Raw genomic sequence first — 23,149 nt, forward strand, 5'->3', positions numbered from 1 at the left:
CATACATTTCCTGGTTTGAAAATTCTTTAGTTCCATTGGCTTAGGTGAGCTAGAGGGAGTGTTTTGTGTTTCCTTACACCATTTAGATACATGTCCCTCCTTTCCACATGAGTAGCAAATCAGCTTGCCCTTGGGTGGAGTTTTCCCATAGCTCCGCCTTCCTCTGTTCTTTGCCAAGAAATTTGTTTCATTTCTCTCTGACTTGCTTTGAGAACACATCTCCTCAGAATCATTTATTATGCATTCCTGCCTTAGTTTTGATGTTGTCTGTTCAAAAGATTGCCCTTCAATGGCCTCATTTACAGACCTAAAAACATCAAACTTCTTTGATAGTGAGGTAAAAAGAAATGCTCTTTTCAATGCATCACACATGGGAATTCCAGAAAGTTCTAGCTTTTGAAATGAAGACATAAGATGCATAATGTGATCATTACATTTACTTTTATCCCTTAATTTGGTTTCATTCAACTCTGCCAGCCAAATTGGTTGCTGCTTTGCATATGTAGTTGCATACATAGTTCTCAGTTTATATAAAATGTCCTTTGGTGTATCTTTTCCCTCCACTAATATGGCTTGTTTCTCTGAGAGAGCTTCCAAAAGCATGCACTTCACATAATAGTTTGCATTGTCCCATTCAGCCATATTTTCAGCTGTTCTGTCTTGGTCTAAGCATATATGTAATCCTTTTGCTCGAAGGAGACATATGAATCTTAGTTCCCACTGCTGATAATTAAACTCAGTTAATTTAGGCACCTTGAGAGAATAGAAAAATGGTGAATTTCCTCCCTCAGCCATTTTCTTAGCCTTCTGTCTGCTGTGTGGGGGAGAGAGAGACAGACTGAATCTTTCCTTTAAAACTTAAGAGAAAAAATGTGGCCTTTTTTTCTGCCTGGTAATATTTCTCTTCTTTTTCAATTCCTGAGCCCTGGGCCCATAACCCTTTTGTTGGATTATTTGTAGTAAATAATTAGCAGATTTTAGTACACACAGCTTCAGCTTTAGAAATGTTAATTTCTTTCTTCATCTCTCTCTCATTCACCCCTGAATAATTCACTGCTGAGTCACTTTAAAGTTGAAGTAACAAAACATCTGTTTACTCACAGTTTGTAGTTAGATTATAATCAGACAGGCTTATATATACATATTACTATACATTTGTATTATCAGCTCCTTCCATGTGCTTAGATGGTAATGGATGCTCACACCACCATAGATCCTCTCAGGTTAGGAGAGATCATGAGCTCCATGTGCTCCATGTGCTGCATGTGCTGCATCTGCCCCCCACAGGAAGTTGCATAGCTGTGTGACCTCTCTAAGTAATTCACATCAGAGGTCACAGAGTAATCACAGAGAAATAATAGGTGACAGGCAATGCATGTAAAATACAATTACATTCCAACAGTGCAACCAGGGCCCTGGGCCCCCAAGCTCTTCCCAAAATTGAAGAAAGCGCAGGCTGATAGTGAGCTACAGGGCCCCCACTCAAATTTCTGCCTTGGGCCTCATAATGTCTCATACTAGTCCTGAATCCAATCTATCTTTAAATAATTTCTTTCAGCAAATATGGGTAAGCTAAAGAAAAGTATCCGATGTTGTCAATGACATTGGTAAGGTCTTATGTACTCTGCTTGACTGTAAAGAAGGAGGAGTGGTCTAGTGGTTAGAGCACCGGTCTTGCAATCCAGAGGTGGCAGGTTCAAATCCCGCTGCTGTTCCTTGTGACCTCCATTGCCTCAGGTACAAACAGATTGTGAGCCCTCCTGGGACAGAGAAATATCCAGTGTACCTGAATGTAACTCTCCTTGAGCTACTACTGAAAAAGGTGTGAGCAAAATCCAAATAAATAAATAATGCAACACTAACAAGAGAGCATAAAAGATGTTCTAGGATTCCTATATATGCATGAATTAGGCAGATCCTCTAAAACTGGTAGGGAGAAGAAGCACCTGGTAGAAGGAAAGCAATGGATAAAATGGGCCTTTGCTGCATACGAAGCCACTAGTGTCACACGAGTGGGACTGCCTGCAGATTACAGGAGCTACTGGTCCCTAGGGAGGCTCCAGATTTTCTTGTTTCAGACAACCACCTATTCGCTCTGATAAGGAGTACCTGCTTCAGGGTAAAACTGAAAAATGTGTTTCCACTATTGCAACAACCTCAGGTGAACAACCAGTCTGTGCAGCCAGAACAAAAACTAGCTCATCTCGTATCCCGCTATTTCCCAATTTTACTGCTGTCATTTTGTTCTTGTTTTTCTGCACGTCTTCATTAAGCAGAAGCACAATGTAAAACGTACTACGATTGCCGTGTTTTGGAAGGGGTTCTTCGTTACCTCCTCTTCCTGGAACCGTACGGCACAAAACACTTGCCCTGAATTCATTCTCCAAGAAGAGCGAGAGACATGGGTAGAGTGACAAAGGAAGAAATCGGTGAGTTTTTTTTTACCTTTCACATCGATCGCAGAACGGGATCATCCCCAAGCTGGAGAGAAGAAGCACAGCAATGTCTCAACGTCCCGGTCTGCGGGGAGGAGTCTGGAGCTGCCACAGGAAGGTCCGGGGCCAATAGAAGCACAAGGCGCAACCAAGGTGGTTGGATGAAACCAGGAGATTGGGGGAGTGACTCTATCTAGTCCATTATATGGGGCTGAAGCCAGTAGGCGGAGCTTGCCGCCGTTTTAGTTCACCTAAAACAATAGCAAACGCTATAGAAAACAATACCAAAAGATTACTAGAAATAAGGGACTGTCCATGCATGGTCCACCTGTAAAAAGTCAAAAGCTGCTCCAGTTGGATAGGCAGTGCTTTAATGGTAGCGGACAAAAGATTTTTTGTTCTTTTTTTTTTTTTCTTGACAGCTTTTTAATTTGAAATCTTCCTATATCTAGGTACAAATATCGTGCAATAAAAATTGAATGGGTAGAAACAGCAGTTATAAACTCTGTATTATGTGCTCATTTTTCTACACTGTTCTATACAATACAGATGGCCACATTTCAGTGAGGATATCTTGTTTTCTGGTGGGTTCACCTCAAGTGTTGTAATCTGCCTTGGAAAGCCTGATGTTATAAAGATGGAATATCTTGAAATGAAATGGAAGTAAAATTAAACTCTCCTTTCATTGGGGCACATGGAAATCACATCTTCACTTCATCTGCTTTGTAAAAGTTTACATTTTAGATACATAAATGAATTATTCTGTTTTGAGGTATGTTTCAGGGACAAGTGGGTTTTATAAGTAAAAATAAAAATAAATATTTGGTTTCATACAGATCTCTTTTGCTTAAACATAACTAAATGGGCTATAAGCCATTAATGCCGTCCATTGGTTTTCTTATATTTTGTTCTTGTGATGACTTATACTGTGCCAAAACTGAAAACTCTTCTCTCTTCGATCTGGTTGATAATAAAAGAGCTCATTGCAAACACTATCCACCCTGAAAGGTTGTTTTCTGTGATATTGAATAAATAAGTGTATGCTTGTGTCCCTAGTCATGCATTCAAAGGTTATATAATCCTTTCAAGACAGCCCGTTAATCACTTAACTTATTAGTGGAAGATAACCACAGAGGCATGGTAAGGTCGCATAGATGTACAGATCAATCCAAAACAAGTAATATCAGAAACAACACAGTTTATACCTAATGGTTCAATCACCCTTAGGATTCACCTCTGGGTTTAAAAAGCAAAGCCATGTGCATGTGAAGACTGGATAAACAAATTAAAACAAGGTTTAAAGCAAATGCTCTTAGTATGTAATACTTGGTATCAATAATGAAAGTGATGGAATATTCACATAGCAAGCAGCCTCAGCTAATAGATTTATTTTCCATTAAACGTAATGAACTTGGTGGCTAATAGTGTGCTGAACTGCACAATGTTGGCACATTTTGACTGACTCTGGACAGAATTTCTGCATGAAGGAAGCCCCTACATACCTCATTATTCAGTACCTCTGTGAAATAGTAGTAATAAAATTAAGCAAGTGCATTTTTAACAATATACCACTGCATTCCACAAAACAAAAGGTTCAAGATCTCACGTGCCATCTTTTTCTTTTGATGTAGACACAGGGGGGGAAAAGATATTAAATGCTCCCAGTTTCAACCTATTTTTTTTTCTTGCACTTACAAATAGTAAGTCTGATTGTTAAGCACCTGATTCTCATAACACGTTTTGGTGGCCCTTTACTATGTGAAAGCATTTCTGCACCAATACATGGAGTCCCTATAGCCAGCCCCTCCAAATGATACAATGATTTAAAATGTAGAACAAATTAGTACTCTCCTTGGGAGGAACCAGCCCAGAGCTACTGCTGCTCCTCCGCCGGTCATGAACTTCCTCCAGCCTGAAACTAGGGCAGAGCCATAAACTACCTTAAAATCTAGGAGAAAAAAAAAAAAGACAAAACATTTAAAGACAGACAGTGCAAGGTCAGGGCAAGAAGGCAGGAGAGGTGCCGCTAGCTTCCCACCCTACATATTGTCCTGTTTCACTTCTGAACATATTAATTTACTCTGTTGTGATCGTAAATCATTTTGACTTGCAAATGTGTGTATTATGGAATAACTAGGAAAAAATGCCTGTTTCTGAGCGGAATGAAACGGGCGCTAGCAAGGGGCCCCCTCCCTCCGTCCCTCGAAGCTACTTGCCTTGTTCGCTGTGGGCCGTTTCAGCCCTCGAGTGTCAATAGCTCCGCCCTCAACGTCATGACGTTTTGACGCGTCATGACGTTTTGACGCGAGGGCGGTGCAGACACTCCAGGGCACACCGGATATCTCGGGCGCCTCAACTTCCGTGGAGGCTTCAGAACGTTGGGGTTGCCTTTTATATATATAGAATAGAAGATGATGCTCTTGAGCTTTGGAACCATGCTCATGCTTAAAATTGCCCTTGCACAACTGCCCTTATCACTTGCCTCTATATCTGGAATATGCTTAAATTCTGTTTTTGGTGGCTACCACATCTGTTAGTACCCTATTATGTTGCCTCTGATCAAAATTCCCACTTGGAATGCCGTTCTCTCAGCTGGGTTCTCATATCAGAGCACTACGCGGTGGAATTCACTCCCGAAGCATGTCAGCAGTATTTCCAATTACCTAAGCTTCCAAAAAATATGTTGTTTTTTTTAACTTTCCTTTTTAGAATGTTCCTGCAACAAGGAAATGAAATTTAGTCCAATTGCTATCTTATACTTATGGTTCTTCTAGTTACAATGTCTCTCTCTCTTTACCATTAGAAATCTATGACTTAATCTGAAGTGAATAGGCATGGACAGCTGCTAGCGTGGCTTAGTAAACTGGAGCGTACATTTACAAGCCACATTGAACCTGAACTTGTTTGGGATAATGCGGGATATAACTGTCAATAAATTAATTAATGACATCCAGTATCCTCCCAGCAACATATTTCCCTTTAGTTCCTTTAAGCTTTCTGTGTTATCCCTATCCCTTGGGAGGGGGAACACTTCAGCCTCGTGGGCTAAAAAAAATAAGAGAGACAATTAGACTTAGATGTGGCACAACCAGTAAAAAGCTTTATTGGTATTGCACTAAGCCAGATACAAAATAATTGTTCTCTCTGGAGCAAGCTGTCATACAGAAAAGCAAGACGCAAAATCTGAATAACAAAGTCTGCTCACTTCCTTTGCCATCACATATGTACCATTTGTAAGTTTCGTTTTCTCCCAGATCATGTGATTTCTCCTAAACTAGAAACATAAAGTAGCCTGTGCCATATATGGATGTATATCAGTCTCTCCTGACGTGTGTTCACATGCACACTCAGTGGCCACTGGCTAATTAGTTATCAGTACAGCGTGGAGACAGCGTGTAGTTAGTAATACACAGTACAATCCCCTTGTGTCCTCTCTCCCCCAAACTGAAACATTCTGGACATCTAAGGCTCACTGTATCCACAGTCGCTCACCACCTCCCAAGGCTATATTCACCTTACATGAAAGGCATGGTCTCAGCTCCAGCCAAATGCTTTAAGAAAAGCTGCGTAAAATTTGGACGTAGCGAACAGGACAGTTCTTCATTAGGATGCATTACGCTCAGATTTTACAATTCTTTAGTAAAAGGACTCCATATTTTGTTGCTTGGTGGCCTTTAGTTTGAGCTTCTGCCAGTTTTGTTAGCTACTGGTGATACGGGCTAAATTATGCACGGGGAACTCAAACGTTCATCTACTCAGGATGGGGAAAACAACAAAACCTGACTTGGATGAGGAGCAGTCAGTCCACTTGGTTTTTACTTTCTGTCATCTATTATGCTACTGTAGAAACAGGCACAAACAATCCATTATGAAAAAGACAGAGACACGCGTAAGAAATCAAAGGCTTTTATTGTGACACTTAATTTCTTTCCCATCCTTTACAACTGTGAAAGATAAACAAGAAAGAAAAAGTAGCAGCTCCTCATCAAGAAATCCATGTTATTGTGCGAATGGAAGGCAGGTTGTGTTCCTTTCAAGTGAGCAGTCAAGGACGTAATCTGAAGTCTGTGTAAAACTGATGGGTGAGGTTGGGAGAAATAGCTCAGACTCAGCACTTTTTCTTCTCACTCAGGACATTCACATTAATTACAAGAACATGAATTCATTGGATACAGTTATAATTTACTAAAAAAAAAAAAAATGCCCTTTTTCAGAAGTCTGGTTCCTGCATGCTTATTTCTTCTTTTGAACATGTGCACAGTCGTACTTTCCTCGCACGATTTTAAGTTTCACACCAGGCAGGTCTTGTGTCCGTCCACCCTCCACCAGCACAATATTGTGCTCCTGAAGGTTGTGCCCTTCTCCTGGAATGAAACATATAACCTCTTTGCCATTACTGAGCCGTACACGGGCACATTTTCGATTGGCAGAATTGGGTTTTTTGGGCTTACGGATCATGGTTTTCAGCACCACGCCCTTTAGCTGAGGACGGCCAAAGGTAGCACCAACTTTTGGCGGATCTCGTTTTGGTTTACCCATGCGATGCATCTGGTTTAGAGTTGTCATACCACAAGCATTCTGGCAGAACCCAGGCTGCACTACCAACCCTGTCCTTGGTAAGAGCACCTGAGGGACAGTAGAAATGCCTGCAAAGAGATCAGCAAGTATTATTTAACTCCTCTAATCAAAGACAGCAAATTAGCCCAATTTCTTGTTTGCAAAATGAAGCTCCCAAAGAAGCCAAACTTTTTAGAAGGACTAGAGCTAGGAGATATTCCATGAAGCTCGTCGGTAGCAATTTAAAAACAAACCAGAGAAAAACAATTTCACTGTTAAACAATAGAATTTGTTGCCAGAGGATATAGTGAAAGCAATTGGCCTAGTTAGTTTTAACAGATATTTCCAATTACACCAGAATATCCTGCATATTTATCAATTCATTCACAAAGTATATTTTTTCTTTTTTAATTTGCAGTGCTCAGTAGTGCTGGAGTGCCTTTTACCATAAACATGGAGTAAGACATCAGCTGCCAAACATCACAGCACTTATCCTTCCTTCCTCTCCTTGTTAATTAAATAAATCTTGTGCAGACCCAGAACAATATGTATTGAATTAACAGTTCATAAAAATGTCTTTAAAACTTCTTCACTTATCTTTTTCTGGGTAGATGGCTGGGCTGAGGTTACACCATAATTCCCCGTGGGTTGTGTTTTAAAATCCTCTTCTCCTCTCTCTATTCCCGACATGGGAGCCACGTTTCACTGATAACGCTTTCTCAAGGGAATGTAATTCCAATCTAATAAACAAACGGGAGAGATCTCTACTGCCGCTCCTCCCTGCTCCTTTAGAGATCTCTCCCGTTTGTTTATTAGATTGGAATTACATTCCCTTGAGAAAGCGTTATCAGTGAAACGTGGCTCCCACGTCGGGAATAGAGAGAGCTTACATTCTAGATAAGACAGGTAAACAGACAGAACAATAAGGGTAAGGGAATAAAGAGGTGAGGATAAAGGACAGGGCAAGTGAGTAGTGGTTAGGAGTCAAAAGCAGTGGTAAACCTGGACTGAGCACTGTTAGAGGCAGGTTGCTAGAACTGAAGGATTTTTTTAAAATAATATTTTAATCATTTTCAATATGTAATATAAGCATCAATTAAAGATATAAGGCATGAAGGATCATTATTCTAACCCAATATGACACTTCTTATGTACATATTTCAGGGTCTATATTGTTCACTTTCTGGTAGCAAAAAAAAGTTGGATTATCAGATCATTTTAGTCATTCTTATCATATTAAAAGTTAAACAAAAAGCAAGAAAAGCAAGATCTAGGTGTTAAAGTTAACTTATTAATTGAAAAAAAATTTGAATAAAAAATATATTTAAATATGTGAAACGTGCTCATAACTTTGTGCTACCCAAACAGGACAGCACCCACCAATCCCATCACCATCATCGCCCACTGAAAATGATAAAGTCTATGTGATGGTCTTGTTAATGCTGATGATACCCACAGAGATATAAAAATTGGTCTCCGCAGTTAAAGCGTTAGAAACTGGTCTATCACCAAATGTTCATGTGAACTCAAGGACAATCACAAACTTATTTCAGCAAGCAATGCAAATGAAGTCTTCCTTAATTACGAAACTTATCTGTGAAGCCGATGATTTCAATGAAAGGGATAAAGGCGGCGAGTGCTCCACTGTGTTCCTAAACCCTGACTGTATTCGAGCACAGTCGGCATTCATGAACACAGTGGAGCACTCACCGCCTTGATCCCTTCCACTGAAATCATAAGCTTTACAGACAAGTTTCATAACTAAGGAAGACTTCATTTGCTTTGCTTGCTGAAATAAGTTTGTGATTGGCCTTGAGTTTACTCACCATTTGGCAAATTGCCAGCTTCTGAGACTAACTGCAGAGACCATTTTTTAATCTCTGTGGGTATCAGCATTAACAAATAAAACCATCACATAGACTATCATTTTCAGTGTGCGATGATGGGATTGGTGGGTACTGTCCTGTTCAGGTAGCACACTTCACATATTTAAATAGATATTTTTATTCAAAAAATTTTTTTAATTTGTCATATTTTTGGTCAGGTGTGATTACTGGAACATTTAAGCCCCAGTTAAATTTTTATAGTGATCATAATAACAGTGAGAATATTCCCACCTGTCTCATAATCACAAGTCCCACCCACTAGAGCCCACATGCTTGAACACTGTGAGGCTCATTTTCAAAGTACATAGTATTTGAAAATGAGCAGCTGTTATCTTACAAGGAATAACCTACAGTTTAGCACTTCCAATTGTTTTTGAATGGTGGTGCCTATGCCTTTGTGATTCACACTTCCACACAACTCAAGAGTCTTGGATCACTGGGATTCCCCCTTTGATAAGCTTTTCCATTGGGGAAATACAGGTGCAATAATGCAGACCCAGTCTGAGGTGGTTAAGACCAGGATGGCACACTTGAAATGTGTCACTAATTACAAGGCATCGGGGCTCATTTTCAAAGCACTTACAAAGTTCCATAGATACTACGGAATTTTGTAAGTAAGTGCTTTAAAAATACGCCTTAATGTCTGTCTCTAACAGCATGTGGTGGTGATTTGAAGATAACACAAGTTTGTACTCTGAAGCAGATTCTAATGATTTAGTTAAGTACATGATTAAAAGTATAACAATGAACCTTCTCAAATGTAAAACGTGTAGTCAACTAAAGGCAAAGAATGCATTTAAATATTAGCACTTACCCCATCTCCAGGGTGTTATCATCCGAAGAAAAACAGTGCTGGCCATTTTGTTTAAGTATATACCAAAGTCAAGCAATTACGTACCGAAGACCTCTGTGGAGAGGAAAGAGCGTTCATTAGCATTCTGGTTACAGCCGCAAGACTCTCCATTTCAAGTCCATATAAACTACTGCTGTCCAATTCACGATTCAAATCAATGCCGCACAGGGCTGGTCTTAGCAAGTGCGGGGCCCTGTGCAGACCAACTTGGTGGGGCCCCCATCCTACCCCTCCCCCCACCTAGCGCCACCTACCCTAGCCCCGCCCCACCTAGCTCCACCCCAAGGTATTAAAATTGTTTTAAAATATATGATACAAGCAACAAATGAGCTCCTTTTATTAACAACCATATGTATGTAGATCCTTCAAGAGGTAGTAGTGTGTCATGATTTAGGCTCTACACCCTTTCTGATGTTTTGGTGCCACTTCAGTAAGGCCAACACACAATCTCTCCACTGCAAAACACTATACACAAACTTGTGCAAAAACACACTCATAACCTTGCAAAACCATAACAACACTAATTCCAAGGACAGGACGAGCTACAACCTTATGCATGGAAAGGCAGCAGTATAATTACACGCCAACACACACAGAAGGTGTTCTCTCCACAGAAGAACAATGAAGCAAAGAAAACAGTGGAAAACAAAAAAGTCCTCTCTCAAGTGGTGTCTTCTTAAACAAGGTCTTTATTGCAAAACAATTAAAACAACGACCCGACACGAATCGTGTTTCGGCCGTATAGGCCTGCGTCAGGGGTCTATAAATAAACATAAATACAAATCAATAAACGAACATTTAGATTTCATGTGAAACATACTGAAATAAAAACATATATATATATATCGAAAGACTTTTAAAATGAGGTTTAAAAATACATGCATAGAGGAACATACCTATTCACTTCCAATCAAGGAAGAGAATATGTAGATAAAAGTACTGGTCAAATTTCTGCAAATTGAAATGCTCTGTGATAAAGAGATAACAAAAAACAAATTTCATATAATGTTATCAAATAAATATAAATATAACCCAGAACCATATATCCATATTTCTTGAACATCCAATTCATATTATTGAAACATTTAGAAAGAGGGGATTGTGAATCATAAGTGTTAATAAAACAGCAAATATTGATGTATATGCATCTCTACAATTATTAGCACCAAACAACAAAAAGACAAATAAATAATACAGAAACCAGAGGAACAAAATATGTAGATGCGAACTGCAAATGAATAAAATCATTATATAGTGAGTATGAGAAAGGTCACAGATCTATATATAAAACCAAAAGATCAATAAAATGTGTGTTAATATTTTTGCATAACAAATGAAAATTTGTAAATGAAAGCACATGGAATGTGTTAAAATCTTATTAAAATTTTATGTAATTATGTGTATATAAAAAAGAAGAAAAAGAAAGAGAGAGGAGCATGGTGAAACCGGGCATGTGACTTCAAAGCAATTTTCCATAAACGTAGCCCAGCCTGCAGACCTACATTAATATAACAGGACAAGGCAGAGCACATACTGATGCAATAATAAATCACCAGACTATAAAGATATGAAGGTAATCAGTATTGAACTCTGAAAAAGTTAAAAAAATCAAAAAAATCAAAATAAAAATGAGGCATAAGTAAACTTTGCCAAGAGGTCCTTCAGCTAAAAGTTAAGACACATATGCTGTATTTGGAAAACGTACCAAAATGTACCTATTGTGTGAAAACAATTGAACGCTTCCAAAATTAATACACGCCGCTATTTGTATATACTCAAGAGTTACCCTTGACATCTCTAATCCCAAAATTATATATCTATGGGCGCTTGTGGAGGCACTATTAAAAAAGTAACACCCATCCGATATAGCCATAAAACAAAGTGTATGAAATCGCCGCTTAAAACTTAGGGCTCACCTATATTGAAGACGCTGGGTGCTTCCACATAAAACTAAATCACAAACTAAATTTTGTCACATACCAAATCCAGGATACTGCTGCATAAACTTCACTATCGATATATATATATATGTTTTTATTTCAGTATGTTTCACATGAAATCTAAATGTTCGTTTATTGATTTGTATTTATGTTTATTTATAGACCCCTGACGCAGGCCTATACGGCCGAAACACGATTCGTGTCGGGTCGTTGTTTTAATTGTTTTGCAATAAAGACCTTGTTTAAGAAGACACCACTTGAGAGAGGACTTTTTTGTTTTCCACTGTTTTCTTTGCTTCAGCAGTATAATTACACCAGGCTCTAAAACACCAATACACTACCTAACGAAAAAAAAAACCAAAACAAAAAGGGCTGCAAATACTACACACTAGCAGAACACTGCACTTTGATCACACATGAAAAACACATGACACAACAGATATTTACAAAACAAAGTTAAAATGCAGATGACCTCAAGAATCATCTCTGCAAATTTATGCTGACCATGCCCCTCACTGTAAACTATCTTTGAAGTGCTGCGTAGAATTATATCTAAAAATTAAGATGTCCTCTGGGGGGTGGAAGCCATTTCTTTATTTCTCTGAATTTCTTTCACTTTTTAAGATTATTTTTCATTTACTCATCACGCCTCTTGGGGATCTAATACCTCTGCAATATCTCTATTCTTCTCCCACTATTACCACTCAAATTTCTGTGCTCAGAAGAGAGCCAGATATACTTGTTGTAACTAGATTACTTCAATCAGAGGATTAAAAGATAATATGTTCTCAGTAAAAACTAACTGGACAGAACTGAGTATGCCAAGTAACAGAACTTGAGTTATACATAAACGTTCCCACCAGTATTTTGGTTCTAACACTAAAATTTTCAGGAATTAAAAACACCTCCACCCCTTTTTCCTCGTTCAGTGATGCTACCATGCAGCAGGTCGGTCTCCTCGCTGTTCCAGCGGGCGTTCGCTGCCGATCAGCACTTCCTACCACTACTACAAATCATTTCTATAGCGCTACCAGTCGTACACAGCGCTTCACAATTTAACATGAAGAAAAGACAGTCCCTGCTCAAAAGAGCTTACAATCTAAATCAGGACAGACAGACAGGACAATATGGGATAAGGGTTGGACAGACAGATAGGACACATAGGGAAGGGATTATTGAAGAGAGGAAGACAAGATAAAGGTTACGAGCAGGTGACAAGTTAGGAATTAAAAGCAGCGTCAAACTTCCTGTTTATTGAAACATCTCTAGTTTTTTTTCTACAGCCAGAACACGGGAACAGCCGAGATGGAAATTCAAAGCTAGTGGAGAGATTTTTGTCAAGGGATCCGAACGCTCACCGTCCTGCCTCCTGGCTGCACACTTCTGGCCAACGCTAGAAAAACACCATCCCAGCATCTCTCGTTCATGGATTCCTGGCACATTGACACGTTCCGATCCGATTTGTGCCGCCCTGTTCAGATTATTTGGCTTCTTTGGTCGCAACCGAATCCAACAATCACTAACAAGATCAACCAAAGCCTCCGAATCATGCACTCCTGGGTGGATTCATTCCAGTTAAAACTCAATGCAGAAAAAACTCAATGTCTCGTACTCACTTCTCAATACAACACAAACAATTACTCCACCATAACCACACCATACTGCACTCTTCCTATTTCAGAAAATCTGAAAATTCTTGGAGTCACTATTGATCGAAACCTCACACTCGACACCCACGTGAAGAATACGACGAAAAAGATGTTCTACTCAATGTGGAAGCTCAAAAGAGTAAAACCTTTCTTCCCAAGAAACATCTTCTGTACCCTGGTACAGTCAATGGTAATAAGCCATCTGGACTACTGTAACACATTGTACGCTGGCTGTAAAGAACAGACTATTAAAAATCTCCAAACAGCCCAGAATACTGCAGCCAGACTCATATTTGGAAAAACCAAATATGAAAGTGTGAAACCCTTAACAGAGAAACTTCACTGGCTCCCACTCAAGGAACGCATTGAGTTCAAGATCTGCACGACCGTACACAAAATCATTCACGCAGATGCCCCACTCTACATGCTAAACCTAGTGGACCTACCTCCCAGAAACGCCAAAAGATCAGCCCGCAAATTCCTCAACTTACACTTCCCCAGCTGTAAAGGACTTAAACACAAGCAGGCATACGCCACTTCCTTCTCGTACAAGAGTACACAGCTATGGAACGCACTACCCACAGCCCTGAAAACCATGGATGATCTAATTAACTTTCGCAAATCTTTGAAGACACATCTCTTCAACAAAGACTACAGAGAGAACCTAAACGACACAAAATCACCACACCAACCCATCCAGATATCAAAATACACCTCAGGACATTACCCTACCTAACACCTTCTTCTCTAATTCCTCACCCAATCTCTGTTTATTACTAACTAGCCGTTGAGCCCGTAAAAACAGGCTGGTATTGAGGTTTTCCTCCCCCCGCGATCACCACCACTCCCCTCCCCCCCGTGAAGTCGCCACCGCTCCCCCCCCCCCCTCGAAGTCGCCGCCGCCGCCACCCCTCCACCTGGGGCCCTCTCTTCACTTCTGAACTTACACATCCATTGGCCGAACGCAGCAACGCACATCAGCTGAGCTGCCCCTTCCTTCTCTGCCTGTGTGTGTCCCGCCCTCGCTGACGTTACGTCACAGGAGGGCGGGGCCACAGGCAAAGAAGGAAGGGCTCACTGCAGCTCAGCTGATGTGCGTTGCTGCGTTCGGCGAATGGATGTGTAAGTTCAGAAGGGAAGAGCGGGCCCGGGCCGGGTGGTGGCGGCGACTCCGAGTGGGGGGGGAGCGGTAGCAACCTCGGCGGCGCAGTTTCCCTCTCTGTCCCGCCCCCCCCCCCCCCCGTCATCACGTATTGACGCGGGGGCGAGACAGAGAGGGAAGTCTCTACTGCGCATTTGCGAGTGAGTCGGTCACTCGCCATTTATATGTTTGATTGTATCTAAGATCCTGTCATGACTATGTCATAACAACACTCTGAAAGCCACACTGAGCCTGCAAATAGGTGGGATAATGTGGGGTACAAATGCAATAAATAAATAAATAAGATTGTGAAAGTTGTATATGTCAGATTAGCAGTGACCTGTGGAACTTGTTGTCTTGCATTTAATTTTGAGGCATCTGTTATATAATAAGAAAGCTTGTGTGTTTTCGGCAAGGTGGAACAGAGGCGGGGCCGGGGGGGGGAGGAGGTGGAGTTAAGGCGCGAGGCCCTATGCGGTCGCCTCGGCTTAAGACCGGCCCTGATGCCGCAACCGATTCGTTCCCTCCCTCCCGGTCGCTGTCACCCAAGATAAGAAGATAAACTTTACCACAACAGGGTCCAAGGACTTTTCTCTATTGGCGCAGGTAGGCTGCCAGTGCCGGCGGCTCTGCTCCGGAACAGGAACTGACATCAGGGGGCGGGACCGGAAGCCGCGCCAAGCAAGCCACCAATGCAAGGAGGAGGTTGGATGAAACCAGGAGGAGGCGGGATGACAAAGCACCTGGGGACTGGGAGCGCTCCAGTAGTCCATCCACACTGTAAAGAGTGAAGATGTCGGGCTGGTAGCAGGGCAGTGCTCGTAAATCGCGGCCCGTCGACTTTTGAAACAAACTTAAAGGTAGACTCGGTGAAAGAGGGTTGAGGGAGGATGAAGGGAGATGCTGGTCTCATGGTACTACATAGTACTCGAGTGTAAATTGCAGGTTTTGCTTTGAATGCGTTCACAAATTGCTTCCCCCCTATCCTCCTCCTCCCTCCCTCCCTCTGTTACCTGTCCGCAGATTTTCTTTGGTGTAACATAGTAGATGACGGCAGAAAAAGACCTGCACGGTCCATCCAGTCTGCCCAACAAGATAAACTCATATGTGCTACTTTTTGTGTATACCCTACTTTGATATGTATCTGTGTTCTTCAGGGCACAGACCATAGAAGTCTGCCCAGCACTATCTCCGCCTCCCAACCACTAGCCCCGCTTCCCACCACCTGCTCTGCCACCTAAACCACTACTCACTTGCCCTTGTAATTTGTATTTCCTACCCCTGTTATTAAAATGTAATAAAAAATTTCTAAAAATGAAAAAAAAAAAAAAAAAAGAATGAAGGAGGAGAGAAGTGGAAGCCAGGAAGTTAGTTCTTTATTGTTGGCATAGAAGCCACCTTTTCAGAATTATTGGGGGTGGAAAGCTCAATGGAAATAACCCCTCCCTGGACACATACAAGGAATTTTCTCAATATTGGGGGAGCTCAATCAAGTACCCACAGAGTCAGCAACAATGATTGTTGGTAGCATTTTTATTTGATCTCACATTCTTGCTTATATTTTCAAGCATTTCGGCTTGTGCAGCTTATGAATTTGTGCATACCGATATTGGCGATCGCCTGTAGGGTACTATGTGAGCCACATTGAGCCTGCAAATAGGTGGGAAAATGTGGGATACAAATGTAACAAATAATAATAATGCTATTTGGGAACTTGCTGCTTTTGTTTTGTGGAATGTAGTTGTAGATTATAAAAATCCACTTGCCTTGTTTTTATTACTACTATTTCACAGAGAGGTATTGAATAATGAGGGGCTTTCTTCATGCAGAAGTTCTGTCCAGAGTCATTCTAAATGTACCAACATTGTCCAGTTCAGCACACTATTAGCCGCCAAGTTCATACAAAGTAAATTATGTTCAATGGAAAATAAATCTGTTGGTTCAGGCTGCTTGCTATGTGACTATTCCATCACTGTTTTATTATTGTTGGTAGTATTACCTATTAAGGGGGGAAAGGGAATGGGACTTGATATACCTCCTTTCTGTGGTTTTTGCAACTACATTCAAAGCAGTTTACATAGTATATACAGGTACTTATTATTTGTACCTGGGGCAATGGAGGGCTAAGTGACTTGCCCAGAGTCACAAGGAGCTGCAGTGAGAATCGAACCCAGTTCCCCAGGATCAAAGTCCGCTGCACTAACCACTAGGCCACTCCTCCAAATTAAAACTTTGTTTTAATTTGTTTATCCAGTCCTTGCATGCACATGGTTTTGCTTTTTAAACCCAAAGGTGAATCCTAAGGGTGGTTGAACATTTGGGTATAAACTGTGTTGTTTCTGACTTTTTACTTATTTTGGACTGCTTTGGGTCCTACTGATCTGTACATCTGCTGTCTAGAATTTTGGAAGATGGAAATGAGAACATGAAAATTACATTTTGGATATACTCGGTAGAAGTTGTTTACTTTTGCAAAGTGTGTATGGATGCCTGTTCTGGTGTATGCATGTGATAATATTTGAATAACTATTTATACTTATGGCTATGATTTCTGAACATGTGGCATCATTAAAGGACAGACTTTTAAATTCCCAGATCCATCTACGTGCTCCCATGATATAACTGGTAGAATGGACTGGACATTTTTCTTTTGTGTGTGGATTGATGCATCAGACTGTTTGACTTAGGCTTTATGTGCATATAATATATAAATATATGACTCGTATATGTATTTTCATGATTTCTTAATAAACTTCATTGCTTAACGCTGGAGTTTACTTAGCCGCACTATCGCCGACGCAGCCCATTCACTTTGAATGGGCTTTGTTGGCAATGCGCAGAAGCTGATAGCGCAGCTTAGTAAACAGACCCCTTATTGTTTTCTATGACTCCCAACCTCCTTACTCTCTGGTTGTAGTTTTGAGGAGGTGGGGTGGGGGGGGGGGGGATCTCATCATTTGCCTCAGGCAGCAGATTGCCTTGGGCTGCCCCTGATTATGGGTATCCTGAAAACTTGATCGGGCCCAGTGTGTCCCAAGAACTTGAGTTGTGAATCCTTGGTCCATAGTTGATGCCAAGATCTTTTTAGTGTGGACTCCTGGCTATGCATATGTATATATAGTTAGAATTGTTTTCTATCCTGTGAAGGTACTTGCACAACTGAAATGGAGTGTAAATAAAACTCTGGTATAGTCTATACACTTCAGTTCTGGTCACAAAGTTCATCGACCTCTTATTTGCTTATAATAAATACAGTCTTATCAGAATTGTATAATAAGTAAGGGTTTATTTACAGAGCAATAAAGACAACTAACAAGCAGCATTAAACATTTAGAAGCAATTCCTATGATTCCTACCACTAATAACGTATAGCTAGTGAAAACAACACAGTGCCCTTGGTTTAATGCACACTTCAACTTCTGGTAAAAACCAACTAACTTTAAACCCATATGTAAGTGTGATCACAGAACTTTGACCATACGACCTGCAGGTAGTAGTGCAGTCTTCTCTTATTTGATTATTATTATTTTACTAGTGAAAAAGGCCCGTTTCTGACAGAAATGAAACGGGCGCTAGCAAGGTTTTCCTCGGAGTGTCTATGTTTGAGAGAGTGTTTGTGAGATTGACTGTGTGAGAGAGAGTGAATGTGCGAGTGTGTGTGTATGAGAGAGAGTGAGACTGGGTGCGAGTGTGTCCGTGAGAGAGAGAGTGTGTGTGTGAGAATCAGTGTGTGCCAGGGGCCCCTCCCTCCCAGTTCCAGGTTCCCCCCTCCATCCCTCCCTCCCTCCGAGTTCCAGGGTCATCCCCCCTGCCTCCGAGTTCCAGGGTCCCCACCCTCCCAGTTCCAGGGTCACCTTCCCTCCCTCCCTCCCTCCCACTTCCATAGTCCCCCTCCCAGTTCATGGGTCCCTCCCCCTCCCTCCCAGTTCCACGGTTCTGTCCCCTCCCTGCTTGGTGGGGGGGGGGGTTGCTATTTGCTGTCAACCTAAGGAGACACTGCTTCTGGCATCCAGCAGCTAAGTCTTGTCCTGACCCACAGGCAGCTGGAGCTCCCTCATACTCTTTCAGTGACACACATTGACAGGCAAAGGCGGGGCTGACGCAGCCACGGGCACTTACCTGGATAAAGTTTGTATTGTTGACAAATGATCTGAAAATACAGAGTTTAAAATTGCTGTTTCTACCTGGTAGAATAATTTGTAAAGCTGTTTTAGTGGTATATAATTTAGATTTCATGATAATTCATATGTACAGATGGGTAGCTTTCAAATAAATTTAAAAGGTGTGCAGTAAGAAAGCAAAAACAAAAACCTTTTGTCTTTTACCTGTTAAGGCGCAGTTTATCCAGTAGAAACAGCTTTAGACGTGTTTCAGATGGAAGAAGAAAAAAAAACGACAATGTGGATCAGCAGTTCCTAGGTGTGCTTGGTTTTGAGTGTATGGGAATGACGGCTGTGTTGGGGAGTGGAAACAGGGTATGATACATACCTGTAGCAGTTGTTCTCCGAGGACAGCAGGCTGATTGTTCTCACGACTGGGTTGACGTCCGCGGCAGCCCCCACCAACCGGAAGAAGCTTCGCGGGACGGTCGGCACGCAGGCCACGCCCACCGCGCATGCGCGGCCGCCTTCCCGCCCGTGCGCGACCGCTCCCGCCAGTTGAATGACAAGCAATAAAATATGAAACACACAACTCCAAAGGGGAGGAGGGAGGGTAGGTGAGAACAATCAGCCTGCTGTCCTCGGAGAACAACTGCTACAGGTATGTATCATACCCTTTCTCCGAGGACAAGCAGGCTGCTTGTTCTCACGACTGGGGTATCCCTAGCTCTCAGGCTCACTCAAAACAATAACCCAGGTCAATTGAACCTCGCAACGGCGAGGGTACAACAGAAATTGACCTACGAAGAACAACTAACTGAGAGTGCAGCCTGACCAGAATAAATTCGGGTCCTGGAGGGTGGAGTTGGATTTACACCCCAAACAGATTCTGCAACACCGACTGCCCGAACCGACTGTCGCGTCGGGTATCCTGCTGGAGGCAGTAATGAGATGTGAATGTGTGGACAGATGACCACGTCGCAGCCTTGCAGATCTCTTCAATAGTGGCTGACTTCAAGTGGGCCACCGACGCTGCCATGGCTCTGACACTATGAGCCGTGACATGACCCTCAAGAGCCAGCCCAGCCTGGGCGTAAGTGAAGGAAATGCAATCTGCTAGCCAATTGGAGATGGTGCGTTTCCCGACAGCGACCCCTAGCCTGTTAGGGTCGAAAGAAATAAACAATTGGGCGGACTGTCTGTTGGGCTGTGTCCGCTCCAAGTAGAAGGCCAATGCTCTCTTGCAGTCCAATGTGTGCAACTGACGTTCAGCAGGGCGGGTATGCGGCCTGGGGAAGAATGTTGGCAAGACAATTGACTGGTTAAGATGGAACTCCGACACCACCTTCGGCAGGAACTTTGGGTGAGTGCGGAGCACTACTCTGTTGTGATGAAATTTAGTATATGGAGCATGAGCTACTAGGGCTTGAAGCTCACTGACCCTACGAGCTGAAGTAACTGCCACCAAGAAAATGACCTTCCAGGTCAAGTACTTCAGATGGCAGGTATGCAGTGGCTCAAAAGGAGGTTTCATCAGCTGGGTGAGGACGACGTTGAGATCCCATGACACAGTAGGAGGCTTGATAGGGGGCTTTGACAAAAGCAAGCCTCTCATGAATCGAACGACTAAAGGCTCTCCAGAGATGGCTTTACCTTCCACACGATAATGGTAAGCACTAATCGCACTAAGGTGATTCCTTACTGAGTTGGTCTTGAGGCCAGACTCTGATAAGTGCAGAAGGTATTCAAGCAGGTTCTGTGCAGGGCAAGAACGAGGTTCTAGGGCCTTGCTCTCACACCAAACGACAAACCTCCTCCACTTGAAAAAGTAACTCTTTTTAGTGGAATCCTTCCTAGAGGCAAGCAAGACCCGGGAGACACCCTCAGACAGACCCAACGCAGCGAAGTCTACGCCCTCAACATCCAGGCCGTGAGAGCCAGGGATTGAAGGTTGGGGTGCAGCAACGCTCCGTCGTTCTGCGAAATGAGAGTCGGAAAACACTCCAATCTCCACGGTTTCTTCGGAGGACAACTCCAGAAGAAGAGGGAACCAGATCTGACGGGGCCAAAAGGGCGCTATCAGAATCATGGTGCCGCGGTCTTGCTTGAGCTTCAGTAAGGTCTTCCCCACCAAAGGTATGGGAGGATAAGCATACAGGAGGCCGGTCCCCCAATGAAGGAGAAAGGCATCTGACGCTAGCCTGCCGCGTGTCTGAAGTCTGGAACAGAACAGAGGCAGCTTGTGGTTGGTCTGAGAGGCGAAAAGATCCACCGAGGGGGTGCCCCACTCTCGGAAGATCTTGCGTACCACTCTGGAATGGAGCGACCACTCGTGCGGTTGCATGACTCTGCTCAGTCTGTCGGCCAGACTGTTGTTTACGCCTGCCAGGTACGTGGCTTGGAGAAGCATGCCGAACCGACACGCCCAACGCCACATACCGACGGCTTCCTGACACAGGGGGCGAGATCCGGTGCCCCCCTGCTTGTTGACGTAATACATTGCAACCTGATTGTCTGTCCGAATTTGGATAATTTGGCAGGACAGCCGATCTCTGAAAGCCTTCAGTGCGTTCCAGATCGCTCGGAGCTCCAGGAGGTTGATCTGCAGATCCTTTCCTGGAGGGACCACAGACCCTGGGTGTGAAGCCCATCGACATGGGCTCCCCACCCCAGGCGAGATGCATCCGTCGTCAGCACTTTCGTGGGCTGCGGAATTTGGAATGGACGTCCCAGGGTCAAATTGGTCCGTATGGTCCACCAGAGCAGTGAAGTGCGGCAACTGGTGGAGAGGCGGATGACATCCTCTAGATTCCCGGTGGCTTGGAACCACTGGGAAGCTAGGGTCCATTGAGCAGATCTCATGTGAAGACGAGCCATGGGAGTCACATGAACTGTGGAGGCCATATGACCCAGAAGTCTCAACATCTGCCGAGCTGTGATCTGCTGAGACGCTCTGGTCTGCGAAGCCAGGGCCAAGAGATTGGTGGCCCTCGCTTCGGGAAGGTAGGCCTGAGCCGTCTGGGAATTCAGCAGCGCTCCTATGAATTCCAGAGACTGAGTTGGCTGGAGATGGGACTTTGGGTAATTTATCACAAACCCCAGCAGCTCCAGAAGTTGAATAGTGCACTGCATGGACCGGAGGGCTCCGGCCTCCGAGGTGTTCTTGACCAGCCAATCGTCGAGATATGGGAACACGTGCACTCCCAGCTTGCGTAGGTAGGCCGCTACCACCACGAGGCACTTTGTAAACACTCGTGGGGCAGAGGCGAGCCCAAAGGGCAGCACACAATACTGAAAGTGCCGTGCGCCCAGGCGGAATCTGAGATACTGTCTGTGAGCTGGCAGTATCGGGATGTGAGTGTATGCGTCCTTTAAATCCAGGGAACATAGCCAATCGTTTTTCTGAATCATTGGCAGAAGGGTGCCCAAGGAAAGCATCCTGAACTTTTCTTTGACCAGGAATTTGTTCAGGCCTCTCAGGTCTAGGATGGGACGCATCCCCCCTGTTTTCTTTTCCACAAGGAAGTACCTGGAATAGAATCCCTGCCCTTCCTGCCCGGGTGGTACGGGCTCGACCGCATTGGCGCTGAGAAGGGCGGAGAGTTCCTCTGCAAGTACCTGCTTGTGATGGGAGCTGAAAGACTGAGCTCCCGGGGGACAATTTGGAGGCAGGGAGGCCAAATTCAGGGCGTATCCGTACCGCACTATTTGGAGAACCCACTGGTCGGAGGTTATGAGAGGCCACCTTTGGTGAAAGAATTTTAACCTCCCTCCGACCGGCAGGTCGTCCGGTACGGACACTTGTAGGGCAGCTATGTTCCCATGGATCCAGTCAAAAGCCCGTCCCTGGCTTTTGCTGCGGGAACGAGCGCGCTGGGGCTGTCCCTGTGCCTGACGAGGCCTTCGGGCCGGCTGGTTGTACCTACGCTTCGCAAAAGAATAGGGTGCAGCCTGCCGAGCCCGGGAAAAACGCCCGCCCGCGGGGGCGGGTGCTGAAGGCGCCCGGTGGGAGAGCTTGTCGAGAGCGGTTTCCCGCTGATGCAGTTGGTCAACCATCTGCTCGACCTTCTCGCCAAAAATATTATCCCCCCGGCAAGGGACGTCAGCCAGTCTCTGCTGGGTGCGGTTGTCCAGGTCAGAGGCACGCAGCCATGAGAGCCTGCGCATCACTATACCTTGGGCCGCAGCACGAGATGCCACGTCACAGGTGTCAAAAATCCCCCTGGACAGGAACTTTCTGCACGCCTTCAGCTGCCTGACCACCTCCTGATAAGGCCTGGACTGCTCCGGCGGGAGCTTATCGACCAGGTCCGCCAGCTGTTGCACATTGGTCCGCATGTGGATGCTCATATAGAGCAGGTAAGATTGGATGCGGGTCACGAGCATGGAGGATTGGTAGGCCTTCCTCCCAAATGAGTCCAGAGTGCGAGACTCCCGCCCCGGGGGCGCCGAGGCGGTATCCCTCGAACTCCGTGCCCTCTTGAGAGCAGAATCCACGACCGCTGAGTCATGGGGCAACTGGGGCCGCATGAGCTCTGGGTCAGAGTGGATCCTGTACTGGGACTCTGCTTTCTTGGGAATGGTGGGG

The 23,149-nt window shown here is 43.8% G+C and overlaps 1 protein-coding gene across 3 annotated transcripts; it reads right to left on the reverse strand.

Annotated features, from left to right (window-relative positions):
- Nucleotides 1-6,325: 6,325 nt before the first annotated feature.
- On the reverse strand, nucleotides 6,326-15,137 carry MRPS12 (mitochondrial ribosomal protein S12). 3 transcript variants are annotated; one of them, XM_030219699.1, is made up of 4 exons: nucleotides 15,031-15,137; nucleotides 9,693-9,785; nucleotides 6,971-7,081; nucleotides 6,326-6,799 (listed from the first exon to the last, which is right to left on the reverse strand). In XM_030219699.1, exons 2-4 carry the CDS (start codon nucleotides 9,736-9,738, stop codon nucleotides 6,669-6,671), a joined length of 288 nt encoding a protein of 95 aa, XP_030075559.1. In that variant the 5' UTR covers nucleotides 9,739-9,785; nucleotides 15,031-15,137; the 3' UTR covers nucleotides 6,326-6,668. The 3 variants fall into 3 exon arrangements, with proteins under 3 accessions (XP_030075559.1, XP_030075557.1, XP_030075558.1); XM_030219697.1 differs by having other exon boundaries at nucleotides 6,326-7,081; nucleotides 15,031-15,136; XM_030219698.1 differs by lacking the exon at nucleotides 15,031-15,137 and adding an exon at nucleotides 14,802-14,868 and having other exon boundaries at nucleotides 6,326-7,081.
- Nucleotides 15,138-23,149: the final 8,012 nt, after the last annotated feature.

This window comes from Microcaecilia unicolor, chromosome 11 (genome assembly GCF_901765095.1).
Source record: "Microcaecilia unicolor chromosome 11, aMicUni1.1, whole genome shotgun sequence".
Lineage (NCBI taxonomy): Eukaryota > Metazoa > Chordata > Amphibia > Gymnophiona > Siphonopidae > Microcaecilia > Microcaecilia unicolor.